General features: G+C 48.4%; 1 protein-coding gene across 2 annotated transcripts in view; it reads left to right on the forward strand.

The window, feature by feature from the left end:
- The first annotated feature begins 2,795 nt into the window (after nt 1–2,795).
- Nucleotides 2,796–13,638, forward strand: part of KLHL22 (kelch like family member 22) — a 41,112-nt gene continuing 30,269 nt past the window's right edge. The window contains exons 1-2 of one of the 2 annotated variants that reach the window (XM_040465126.1): nt 2,796–2,861; nt 9,539–9,804. In XM_040465126.1, coding sequence (XP_040321060.1) covers nt 9,578–9,804 — 227 coding nt within the window. In that variant the 5' untranslated portion in view covers nt 2,796–2,861; nt 9,539–9,577. Of the gene's footprint in view, nt 2,862–2,918; nt 2,941–9,538; nt 9,805–13,638 lie in introns of those variants that run through there. The other variant, XM_040465127.1, reaches the window with a different exon arrangement.

The following is a 13,638-nucleotide window of genomic DNA, read 5'->3' on the forward strand; positions in this document are numbered from 1 at the left end:
CCTATTGACATACCCCTATTACAATAGCCTTCCTGAATAGTCTTCCTTACTGTTTTAACAACTGTCAGATTAATTTTTTCATTAACAATGTGTGAAAACGTGGTGTAGTGTTTGCACTTCCTGATTATTAATGAAATTGAACTTGACTTCCTTTGTTTATAGCCACTGGGACTTCTTTTTCTGTGAGTTTCTAGTAAATATCTTTTACTATTTTTCTGGCTGGTTGACTTTCTCATTCTCAATTTTTAGAAGTTCCTTATTTATTCTGGATAATAATCTTTTGTCTGTTATATATGTTGCAAAAAACATTCACTGATATATTTATTATATCATTTGTGTTTTTGTTTTTTCTTTCACTGATGTTGATGATTCTCTCAGGCATTAAATGATTTGTTTATCCTCTTTTGAGTATTCATGTCCATTTCCACTTAACTGGAAATTCCTAATATCTTTTTGTTTTTAACTTTTAAGTTTTATTTATTTATTTTGACAGAGAGAGAGAGAGAGAGAGAGAGAGAGTGCGGAAGGGGCAGAGAGAGGGAGAGAGAAAGAATCCCAAGCAGGCTCCATACTGTCAGTGGAGTACCCGATGTAGGGCTCGAACTCATGAACCACAAGATCATGACCTGAGCCAAAATTAAGAGTTGGACACTTAAGCAACTGAGCCATCCAGGAGTCCCTGATCTGAGTACATTTTGAGATGATGGTCGCTCTAGCTCTGAGAAGACTTGGGAATGTCCTCTCTTCTCAGTCCTGGCCAGCATCCCACTTTGCTCTTGGCCTGCTCCCCTTCACTCATTCTCATTCTCTCTACCCTCCAGCTCCTCCCTCCATCCTGAAGGTGCTGTCTTCAGTCTCTTCTCAAGCTGTGGTCCCATCTGTCCTCATGTCGGAGGCCAGACCCATCCCTGCCATCTTCCGGTCTTCCCCGTCCCCTGTCCTCTCCTCCTTTCACACCTCAGTCACTGAAGGCTGGCTTCTGCCACTCCAAGGGAAGGGCTCCTGTAAACACACCAAAGGCCTCCCCGTAGCAGATCCAGGGGCTTTGCCTCCTGTCCCCTCTGGGGCCACCCTCACATGTGGACCTTTGAGATTACTCTTCCCCTGTCTCCTCTATGGGTTCCTGCTTTCTGGGTGTCCCCTGGAACATCAATGTGCCTCATGCTCTGTCTTCAACTCACTCTCCTTTCATCACACATGTACTAGTTCGGTGTATCACCTCTGGCTAAAGTGCATGATGTCCATGACTTTACCTCTAGGCTGAAAGGTCCTTAGCTGGGCATGTATAGTTTCCTTTCTCGGCCTGGGGCCAAAGTGATCCTAGTCTTCCCCCAAATCTGCTCTTGTTCCAATGTCCTTGTGATGTGGGTAGCCTCATTGTTCTGCACCATCTCTTAGGCTCACTCTTCCTCCCACATCATTCATGTGCAGTGGAGAACTTGTGTCCTTCCCGGGTTTCCAGCCAGCGCCAACCTGTCTGCACTCCCTGCCCATCTGAGGCTATAGCTTCACTGCTGCCCTTATACTTGGCCTCCTCCCATCCTGTAGTCCAGAGTCTGCAACCCACCTTGGCATCTGCCATCCCTAGCTGAAGGCTGCCCTCCCGGCCACATCCACCTGCACCTCCAGAGGTAGTGTCTGCTTTCGTCTTACCTTCAGGGTCAGAAACTCCTGGTGGCCTCTGGACCATTCATTCCTCTGGATCTCATCTTCGTGCCTCTGCTGACATTCCTCATTCTGGAATGCTTTTCCCACTCCCCCCAAATTCTAATTTGTTGTGTAGCTAGGGGGTCACCTCCTCCAGAAAGCCTTCCCAGAAGTCCACTCCTATTGGGAACCTCTGGTCCTGGAGTCTGGTCCTACTCTCCTGACCCTTGTCTAGACTCTTGGGCAGCTGTGTGGGCTCAGCCAGGACAGTGCCTCTCTTCCTCTTCTACATTCCCCTACACCTTTCTTTTTAACCAGGAGCCATCCCTAGCCACATCCTTCCACCACAGCTCCACCACCCTCCATAACACCTCTCATCAAAAACGGTGTGGAACACCCCAACTTTATCTACCAGGAGGCTCTGCTGGCTGGAACCTCTGGACAGGGCAATTACAAACGAGCCTCGGAGGACAAGATCCTCTTGCAGGTGAGGTGTGGAAAAATGAACGCCAAGAGCCTTCTGGCAGACTGCTGGGGTCTTTGGAATGGGAATTGGACTTACTCCAGAATCTTAGTAAACAGGAAAATACCTGTTCACTCTGACCGTGTTCATCTTTTCTCTCCAAGACCCAGCAGAGGGCAGGCGATCAACAGGGGGCCTAAAGGGACCAGGAGGGAAGGAAGCAATGAGTGAGAGATGGAATGAATGAGAATGAGTGAGAGAGATAATGAGGAGAAAAGGAATAAAGGAGGGAAGGGATCGAAGGAATGAGTGAGCGAGGGATGAATAAGTGAGAGCGAAGGAGAGATGAAACGAGAGAAGAAAGGAGGAAATAGATTTACGGGCGCGACCCTCCCCAAAAGGCATTGCTCTATTTATTCACTTATTCATTTATTCAGCCCCACTAGGTGTCAAGAGTTAAGTTAAGCCACATGCAGAGACGCACGTTCACCCGGGCGGCTGTAGCCCTTCTCCACTGAGCCAAGACCGGAGCCGCAACCGCACAAGAGCTGCTTGGGGCGGCGCCCCTCCTCCTGACCCGGCCGGGCGCCCTTCCCCCAGCCCCCTAGTGAGGCGCCCCCTGGTCTCCGTGCGCACCCTGTCGGCGCCTGCGCAGCGCGGCCATGTGACTCGCTGAGGCCCCGCCCTGCGGCCGCCCGCCCGCCCCGCCCCCGCCTCCCGCGAGTGCGGCCTCGGCTTGCGGCGGCACCAGGTGAGCTGCGAAGCGCGGGTAGGGCGGGCCAGGCGGCAGAGAGCGCGGGTGGTAGGCGGCGGGCGGCCGCTGGGCCTGGGTGAGCAGCTCCGGGGGCGCGGGGACACAGGGGCAGGCGCGGGCCGGAGGCGCGGGAGTGGCGGCCTGAGGCTAGCCCTCGGCCTGACGTGGCGGGGGCGCGGCGGGCGGGACCCCCGGGCGCCCCCCGGGGTGGGGAGCTGGCGCTCGCAGAAGTACCAGGCCTCCGCTTGTAGGCGGGACCCGCCGGCCTTCTAGCTCTCGGGAAGGCCTGTCACCTGCGGCGGGCCTTCCTAGCCGCGACCCTCCGCGCTGCGCGCGGGCGGGTTCTGCAACAGGCGGGCGGGGCGGGGCGGGGCGGCTGCCACCTGGTGTGACCTTGGACCTCGGCCTGCCTGCCTCAGTTTCCTCAGCGGCACACCCAGGCCCAGGGTCGGGGGCCCGCGGGTTGCAGCTGAGGGAGTCCAACCTCGCTGGCTGGCGAGGTCTCCCAAGAAAAGCCGGAGATCGCGCTGTCATTGCAAAATCTCGGGCCCCGAAGCGTTGGCTGCGGGTTCTAATTATTTCCAAGCCTGGGTGGGCTGGAGTCTCGGAGTTGCCATCGCCTGATGCCCAGGGTCCCTTTCGCGCTAGGCGTCCGTGGGGCCGGGCCTGGGCCGTAGGTTTGGCGCGCCAAGATGCCCCAACTCAGCTTTCTGGAAGACTCGTGCCAGAGAGCACCTCAGTTGGCACCTCTGTGATAGCTCCACACTCTGGAAATTGGTACCCACTCCCTCGTCTCCTCTTCCCGACTGTCGTTTTCCCTGTGTATTGCAGACCTTGCTTCATGCTGCTAAGGATTGGGGTTCATTGAGTGCAGACGCTGTTTTGGGGCTCTACAGAGACCTGAGGGGTGCCTGCGCAGTGAATGGTGTTGAGTTGGGGCACCTGGGTGGCCCAGTCGGTTGAGTATCCGACTTGGGCTTAGGTCATGATCTCACAGTTCTGTGAGTTCGAGCCCAGCGTCGGGCTCTGTGCTGACAACTTGGAGCCTGGACCCCGTTTCCTTCCAATTCTGTCTCCTACTCTCCCTGCCCCTTTCCTGCTCGTATGTGCGGGCGCATGCTGGTGGGCCCGCGCGCGCGCTCTCTCTCTCTCAAAAATAAATAAGCGTTAAAAAAAATTTTTTTTGAATGGTATTGAGTTGAAAATTCTTTGAAAATGCTTTTGACTCTCATCCATGAGTTCATAAAAAAGCATTTTACATCTTTCAATTTGGGACATAAAGCTTCCTACTCTCCTCAAAAACTTTGAACAACACTAAATGGAGGGGCCTTGCTTGTGATGAGTAGAATCAGAAATGCTATGGAGCCAGAGGGAACGTAATCTAGGGAAGAGCTTCATGATAGAATAACTTCTGTAAAATGAATCGAGAAAGACGGTGACACCAAGTGAGCGCCCAAGAACATTTCAAATAAAGAATGACATGGGAAAGGAATCCCAAAAGAAGTGTTGCATTTGACCTAATTTTTTATTTTTTGAAGCTTTGTCAATTATTGAAGTATAATTACATTGTGGAATGCTGTTTTACTTTGTCTTTTTTTAATGTTTTTTTTTGAGAGAGTGAGAGCGCCTGTGGGCTTACACAAGTGGGGGAGGGGCAGAGAGGGGAAGAGAGGACAGCGGAGAGCCTGACTGAGGGCTCAAACACACAAACTGCTAGATCATCTGAGCCAAAGTTGGGTGCTTAACCTACAGAGCCACCCCAGGCACCCCTGATATGCTGTTTTCATCTAAGTCAACAAAGAGTGAAAAGAAATGCTATTGGGGGGCAAGACAGTGGTTGGAATCAGGTTCTCATACTTTGCTGGTGGGAGAATAAGTTAGTACAACCTCTACAGAGGGCAATTTGGCCATATGCCTTACAATGACAAATATACATTAAAATTAATATGATCCAACAGTTCTGTATCTAGAACATTTTCCTCAGATCAGTGCTACATGTGTGGCACATACATCTAAAGGATTTTCAGTATGTGACTGCAAAAGCAGACAATTGGAGGAAACCCAGATGTCTCTCTGAAAAGAACTGGTTAAATATGCTTTATCCATACAATAGACTGTGGGAGGGATATTAAGTTTTCATATGCAAAAGTTCATAAAGGGTGAAATGGTGTAGATTTACAGATTTGCCTTCGAATCTAGATGCCCCCTGAAGGGAAGGTAGAATAGTAGTTTTCCGGGAGAGGATCTGGTTGGGGCATAAGTTGGAGGGAGACTTAAGTTTCACAATATGCCTTTCTGTGCCTTTTGAATTTGAATCATGTGAACATATTAAAAATAAGTTTGAGAATGTAATTTTTATTTTTATTATTATTTTTTTTTACCATTTGTTTATTATTGAGAGACAGAGACAGACCGTGAGCAGGGGAGGGGCAGAGAGAGGGAGACACAGAATCCAAAGCAGGCTCCAGGCTCAGAGCTGTCAGCACAGAGCCCGATGCGGGGCTCGAACTCACAAACCGTGAGATCATGACCTGAGCCGAAGTCGGACGCCCAACGGACTGAGCCACCCAGGCGCCCCAGAGAATGTAATTTTTAAATATTTCATACTGACAGAAAAGTTACTCACCGCCTCTCCCTATCAGATCCTGATGTTTTGTCTTACTTGTTTTTTGTTTGTTTTAAAGAAAGAAAACATTCCCTTTTTCCGTGCTGGAGATAATCCTGATCCTGAATTCCTTTAACGTGTCTATACTATCTTATACCATAACACCTATCTATAAGTAAAATTGAACAGCATTTTGTTGGGTGTTTTCAAACTTTCTGTACTATATTCTGTGGTGTGCTTGTTCCTCTGTGCAGCTTTGAGATTTCTCCATGGTCATGACTATAGCATGAGTTCTAGTTTGCCCATTTTAACTGATATCTAGTGTTCTGTCAGCTCACTGTGTGCAGCATCCGTTCCTCTGAGGATCGACATTTTGGTCGTGGCCAATGCTTGCATTATAAACAAGGCTGTGAATGTGTTGTGCTCCAAGCTTTGCTCCTTCAGAGCAGGAAGTCGGTTCATTTTTCTTCACACTGCACTCAGCACCTAGCTTAGTTCCTTAATTGTGCTTGGTGAATGTGCTTGGCTTACCCAAGGAGGCAGTCTTCTCATTGTACTGTATTCTGAACTTGTAGTAAGTGTAGCTACCATTGATCCCTTCCCAAAGGGGCAGAAGTACTGATGTGCTCACAGAGTGTGGGGACTCACTGGGGACTGATGTCTGTTGGAGTAGTCAGTCGCCATTGCCACCACTAGAGACAGAGGCCCTCTTGACTCCCTAATGGTCATGGTAGTGAGGAGGAAGCTGAGGCTTAGAGATGAGCTAAGTGCCCAGAGTCCTGTGATTAATAGGACTGTGACTAGACAGCCATGGGGTTCTGCGATGTGGGGGAGGTAAAGCCTTAGCTGGTGAGTAGCTAGAACAGCTGCATTGATGGGGCATGCCTGTCATGTTCTTGATACGGTGACAGAGGGAGAAGTGATTGAGCTAGACCTTGACCAATATGGGGTTATAAAGAAATGGGCCTACGTGGGAGTCTGAAGGTGTTCAGAGGATGACTCATGTCCCTTTTGGTCTTAGGGCTAGTGACGGTATAGGGGAAGGAACATTTTGAGCCAGATAGCGGGGAGATCTAAGCAGAAGGCAGTAGGGAGCTAGTGCTTGAGAAGCCAGGTGGTATACTCATTGGGCATTTGGGGACTCCCTGCAGCCTGAGCAGGGGAACTCAGGAGGATGGGACAGGAGGAAGCAAACCAGTTGGAGTGTCACTACTGTGGTCTCTGACCCAGAGTGGTGGCCATGGAGGACTAAGTGGATGGGCGTCTGAGATGGGAGAGAATGAATCAGAACTAGAGGGTCTGATAGGACACAAGGTATAAAAAGGAAAAGAGATCAGAGAACATTGAAACCATGAGGTTTCTGACATGGAAATGGTGGCTGTGTGAATAAGAAAACTAGACCAATGGAGAGGGCTGCTGGCTGGATGAGGCATTGAGCTGGAGGTGCATTTGCTAAAAGGCAAAAGATTTGTATGATCTGAAGAGAAACTGGAGTATTGCATTTGGGAATATAGGGGAGATTCTTGGGAAAGAGGGGGAGGGCTGGGACAGAGTGTGTTGGCTGAAGGGAAGAGATCAGAAAAGAGGGCATTGCCACGCAGCAGCATATCAGGTCAGAAGTGGTTAGTGGGGGATATCCCTTGGCCTCAGCTGTCTGTGTATGAGCCAGTCTGGGGTGGGAAGGAAGAAGTGGATGGGTGAAGGTCCCAAATCCAGGAGGTACATTGAGGGGGCCAGCACAGAGGGAAATTGAATATGTTGGATGGGAAACAACGAGTCCAAAGCAATCAGGTGGAGTGGGGAAGAGGGGGAGGGGAAGGGGGAGGCAGTAGCAAGGGGTGCTCTTGAGCTCTAGTAGTGAGGAGGGAGGCCTCTTCCTTTTGGCAAGTTTTATAGTAGAATCTATTTTTCTTTTTTATTCTCTCTGTCTCTCTCTTTTTAATTTTAAGTAGACTCCATGCCCAATGTGGAGCTTGAACTGAAAACCGTGAGATTAAAAGTTGCATGCTCTGCCCACTGAGTCAGCCAAGCACCCCTATCATTTTTTCTCCTAAAGATACAGTCCAAGGGAATTGGAGAAGAAACTAATTTGGGGGAGGGGATAGTGGAATGGTGGTAGGTGGGGGAGGCAGATGTTCACAGGCAGTGAGGCAGGTGCCCCTTGGGCTATTGCCTGCTGGCTGGGTGTGACAGTGTTGTGGCCTGGAGAGTGTGTAGCTCAGTCCCACAGTGCAGTGCAGGACTGGGTAATCCCCTAACTCAGAGTGAGTGACCCAAGTGTGTTTGAGGTAGGTTTGTTTTACTGACTGGGTTTCTGAGGCTCCAACTCATATTGTGTGCATGTTTTGAACATGCTGACTCAATTATTACAAAGTAACCTTGAATTAAAAACATGATGCAGATATCTTGAATGCAGCAGGTCTAGTTGAAGTTACTGTGCTTGACTCAGAATCTTGGTAAAAGAAGACAAGTCCTGGACCCTTCTCTGGGTCTCCTGGTCACCACTCAGGTCTCTTGTCATTTTTATGCATCCATTCTACATGTGGAACCCAATTTTGTTCTTACTCTTTCTCTCTCTTTTTTAAGTAAACTCTGTACCCAATGTGGGGCTTGAACTCACAACCCCGAGATTAAAGAGTTGCATGCTCTACTGACTGAGCCAGCCAGGTGCCCCAGTTTTGTTCTTTTATTTACCTATTCAATTGTTTAATTTTATTTTAAATGTTTGTTTATTTTTGAGAGAGAGAGAGAGGGTGCACACCTGTGGGAGGGGCAGAGAGACCAGGAGATGGAGGATCTTAAATGGGCTCTGCAGCAGAGAGCCTGAAGCAAGGCCCAAACTCACGAACCTTGAGATCATGATCTGAACTGAAGTCAGATGCTTAGCTGACTGTGATACTCAGGCTCTTTTTTTTTTTTTTTAATGTTTATTATTTTTGAAAGAGAGAGAGCATACCCACAGGAGGGGCAGACAGAGAGGGAGACAGAGGATCCAGGCAGGCTCCTCACTGTGAGTACAGAGCCTGATGTGGAGCTCAAACTTACGAACTTTGAAATCAAGACCTGAGCTAAAGTTGAACGCTTAACCAACTGAGCCACCAGGCACCCAGGGTTTGTTCTTTTTTTTTTTTTTTTTTCAACGTTTATTTGTTTTTGGGACAGAGAGAGACAGAGCATGAACGGGGAAGGGGCAGAGAGAGAGGGAGACACAGAATCGGAAACAGGCTCCAGGCTCTGGGCCATCAGCCCAGATCCCGACGCGGGGCTCGAACTCACAGACCGTGAGATCGTGACCTGGCTGAAGTCGGACGCTTAACCGACTGCGCCACCCAGGCGCCCCGGGTTTGTTCTTTCTTAATGGCAGAGAGGAAGAGCTCTTGAGAACCTGTTCTGTGCTGATGCTTTATATTCATTGTTTACCAGTTTTAGACTTTCTGAACAGGAGGGGTGATTTTATTTCCCTTTTTTCATTTGAGGATCCTGAACTCAGGTTGGTCATGCAGTGAATCTGTGGTAGGGCCAGGGCCTCAACCAAGGTCAGTCTGTTTCCAGAACCTTTTGTTTCCCAGAGATGCTAAAGGAGATAAAATTTAATGAAGAATCTTAGAGATGAAGGGACACACAGGTCATCAGGAAGGAGGCTCCAGGTTCAGATGAGCAGTGGGAGGGAAGAGGAAATTCAGGGGTTTAAGACCACAGGGGCAGGGCACCTGTGTGGCTCATTCAGTTAAATGGCCGACTTGGGCTCAGGTCACAATCTCAACTGTCGGTGAGTTCTAGCCCAGCTTGAGTCGGGCTCTGTGCTGACAGCTCAGAGCCTGGAGCCTGCTCCAGATTCTGTGTCTCCCTCTGTATCTGCCCCTCCCCCACTTGCACTCTCTCTGTCTCTCAAAACTGAATAAATGTTTAAAAAGAAAAAAAAAAAAACCACAGGGGAAGCACAGGTGTGCTGGTGGGAGGAACAAAAGTGCCAGGAGCAGCAGGTGCCACTTGGGAGGAGAGCTGGCCAGTCTGCGTATTGTGTGGTGTTACCTCCCTGGCTTATTCTGTGTCCCCTCTGTCTTGCCAGCTGACAGCCGCAGTGGTGAGGTCTGGTGTGGTGGTCAGGATGGCAGAGGAGCAGGAGTTCACTCAGCTGTGCAAGTTGCCTGTGCAGCCCTCACACCCTCATTGTGTCAACAACACTTACCGGAGTGCACAGCACTCCCAGGCTCTGCTCCGGGGGCTGCTGGCTCTCCGGGACAGTGGCATCCTCTTTGATGTGGTCCTGGTGGTGGAGGGGAGACACATCGAGGCCCATCGAATCCTGCTGGCTGCGTCCTGCGATTACTTCAGGTGAGTTACGTCACGTGTTCTGTTCTTACGAGTAAGGTAACAGGTAGTCCTGGCTCCACTAGGTATTGTGTTGGCACCCACAGTGATCTGGTGGGAGGGACCAGCCAGAAGCTGCCAAGTCCCTTGCTTCTCCCCGAGCTTCTCCCACTGCTTGTTGTGATGACTCCCCAACAGTGAGTGGGACAGAGGGGTTTTTGAATCTGTTTTTCTTCCAGCTGTCTTGTTTTTGGGGCACCTTCTCTTTTTTCCTATTTCTCTTTTATTTATTTATTTTTAAGTAATCTCTATACCCAACAAGGGGCTCAAACTCACAACCCCAAGGTCAAGAGTCGCATGCTTTTCTGACTGAACCAGCCAAGCGCCCCCCTTTCTTCCTGTTTTTTTTTTAAAAAGCCAATGCTAGACTTTGTTGTGTTTTATAAAATGAATTTTCTATATCTTGGTATAAAACACATTTTTGTTTTATACTGGTTTTTACTCTGGTTTCCCCAATATTTCATTTTGAAAAATTTCAGATCTGTGGAAAAGTTGAAAGAATATTACGAACATCTTAATACCAGTTGTTGACATTTTGTCATATTTCCTTTCTCTTCACACACACAGACACACACACATACATGCCTCCCCCTTTTGTTTGGGAGAGTACGCTCGTGTGCATGCCAGTAGGGAGGGATGGGTGAGTGGGGAGAGAGGGAGAGAGGGAGAAAGAGAGAGGGAGAGGGAGAGGGAGAGAATCTTAAGCAGGCTCCACACACAGTGCAGAGCCTGACAACAGGGCCCCATCTAATGACCCTGGGATCATGACCTAAGCCGAAATCAAGAGTCAGGTGCTTAACTGACTGAGCCACCCAGGCGCCCCCATACACGCCTTTTATAAGACATTGTGGCACTTTATACCTTAGTCTTTTAGTGCCCCCCTCCCCCAGTGGTGTTCTTGTAAGGCTGGTTAGAAGCCCACCCGAGCAGGTGCCAAGACCAAGGCTGAGTGGTCAGTCCTGTATATGTAGTGTCCACATAGCCCTGTGATGTGAGGAATTGTGCCTTTTGTGCCCCTTCCCTGGCTGTCGACCTTCTGGCCCACACCTTCTCATCTTGAGGGCCTAAGTCTCTGACCTTCTTCCTTCCTCCCTGGATTCTTTGTCCCTTGGGGCTTCTCATGGCTTCCTGCATGACCCCATCCCAGCCATTGGCACATTGGGAAGAATTGGTGCCACTGACCTCATTGCATGCTTGTGAGAGGAGGCTCAGGAGTGAGCCCCAGCCATGGCTACCTGATTCCCATTCCAGTTCTGATTCTGATTGTTTCGTCTTCAAGTATTGGTTATAGTTCTTGGGTTTTTTTGTTTGTTTTTTAAGTAATCTCTATTCCCATGTGAGGCTTGAACTCATGACCCTGAGATCAAGAGTCACATGCTCCTCCAACTGATCTAGCCGGGCGCCCCAGATTGAGTGAAATATTTTTTCATGGTATAAGTATTGGCCTCCTGTTTTCCTGAAAGTTTATACAGAACATGACCAGTGGTGGCCTAGGGCAGACATGGGCAGGCTCTCTTGCCCCTGTTTTTGCTGTTACTCAGCAGTGCTGCCCTTCTCTGCCTTTCCTGCCCTGCAGTGGTATCTTCCAGGCCCAGCTGAGGTGCATCTTCCTCTGGGGAGCTTGCTCTTCTTGCCTTGCACCTTTTCCCAGCCCCTGCCTCTCAGGGCTAGCTCCTCCCTGCAGGCGGCTGCTGACCTCTTGGGGCTAAAGAGCTGGATGGCACTTTTCTTAAGAGGCGCCCCCTACAGGAAACCTCCTTTGGTATGCACTCTGTGCAGGGTTTAGGGATTGACTAAACCGTGATCTTGGGTCTTGGTTTTTTGGCTTGTGGTAAGAACTGTCCACTGTACTAATCTTTTGGCTCCTGTAACCCTCTCCTGCTTTGCCCTGTCTACTCCTGGGCTGTGTGTCAGATGGCTCAAGTGTTCTGTATTGTATGTGGCCTCTCTGGGTCATGTATCCCTCCCTGTTTTCATACTGTGAATTGTAAGACAGTCAACTTAACTCAATGTCTGTGATTTTGAAAATTTGAATAAAACTGATGATTTTCTACAAAGTGTGTATTGATAGAACTTCATACCTGAAACAGAAAGTTCTATTTTCCACGAAAGCATGAAGCCCAGACACATCCTGGGGAGTTATCCCTTTTATGAACAAACTCTAATGCCATTTAAGCTTTTTCATAGCAGATAAAGAGAAAGGGAGTTTCCAAATTATTATTATTTTTTAAAAATTTTTTAACGTTTATTTATTTTTGAGAGAAAGAGAGTGTGAGCAGGGGAGGGGCAGAGAGTGAGGGAGACACAGAACCCAAAGCAGACTCTAGGTTCTGAGCTGTCGGCACAGAGCCTGACACGGGGCTCGAACTCAGAAACTGCGAGATCATGACCTGAGCCGAAGTTGGATGCTCAACCATCTGAGCCACCCAGGCGCCCCAGAAGTTTCCAAATTTTTAAAAAAGAGAGTTATATAACACAGGTATCAAAATTGGAGAGATTAGCCAACACACAAGAAAACTTCAGCTTCTTTGTGAATGACAGCATGACGTGTTCAGTGAGACCTCAGTACAGAGCTCCAGAACACCACTGTCCCTAATGTTACTTGCAAAGCAACAGAGCATAGCCCAGGGAGGCTTTGTTTCCATGTCAGAATCTTTTTTACAATGCAAGTCGTCCTTAATCGCTCAAAGGGGACCTTGTCTGTAGTCCTCCACAGACATCAGCATCCATTCCCACAGCTAAAATACTTTTTGAATATGTGGGAAAAAAGTTGAAAGCACCACTTTACCCCTGCCCTTCCTTCCATATCATCTCCCCACCTCCCCCTCACCCCCCATGGTAACTATTTTCAAAAGTTCCTATTCATCCGTACACTGTTTATTTTTGCAAATACTGGTCCTGAAATTGACAAATTGTTTTGTTTTTTTGTTGTTGTACCACATTGCCAAAATGTCATAAATGTGTTCAGGGGGTCTCTTTAGAGCTATTTTTGTTAGTTGGTAGCTGTCTAGTGGTTGATTTTGTGGGGGATAGGGAAAGGTGGGTTCTCCCACATTGCCATTTTTTCTATGAGGTTTTTTTTTTTTTTTTTTTTTTATTTTTGGTAAAAATTTACTGAACCAAAAAACCTACCCTAAACTCATAGGAGGCTCATTTTATTTTATTTTATTTTATGAAATTTATTGTCAAATTGGTTTCCATACAACACCCAGTGCTCATCCCAACAGGTGCTCTCCTCAATGACCATCACCCCCTTTCCCTTCCCTCCCACCCCCCATCAACCCTCAGTTTATTCTCAGTTTTTAAGAGTCTCTTACGGTTTGGCTCCCTCCCTAATTTTATTTTATTTTTATCCCACTCAGTATACTTGGAAATATTAAGGAGTTTGGATATGAGATACTGACCTAGGCCCTTCAGGGGTGTGACATCATACATGGCATGGGTGCAGTGTTTTTCCAGTTGAAGCCTTTTGAATTCTGAAACACACTTGGGCCTCTAGGGTTTGGACCAGGGATTGGGGGCCTGAACAAGCTCATGTAGGGAATGTTCCTCACTGGACATCAGAGGGAGCTTACTGGACATCTGGTTATGGTATCCTAGCAGTAGAGGCAGCCCTCATTATGATTCTGCAGTGTTCTGTGGTGGTCATGCCCTGCATTTATTTTGTTGGTCCCCTGCTGTGATTTTAAGCATATACGATAAGATTTACCATCTTAACCATTTTTTTCATGTTTATTTTTGAGAGAGAGAGAGAGTATGCACGTGTGTGTGCAAACAGGGGAGGGGCAGAGAGAGGGA

This window comes from Herpailurus yagouaroundi, unplaced genomic scaffold (assembly GCF_014898765.1).
Source record: "Herpailurus yagouaroundi ecotype Mexico unplaced genomic scaffold, PumYag 545, whole genome shotgun sequence".
NCBI classification, from domain to species: domain Eukaryota; kingdom Metazoa; phylum Chordata; class Mammalia; order Carnivora; family Felidae; genus Herpailurus; species Herpailurus yagouaroundi.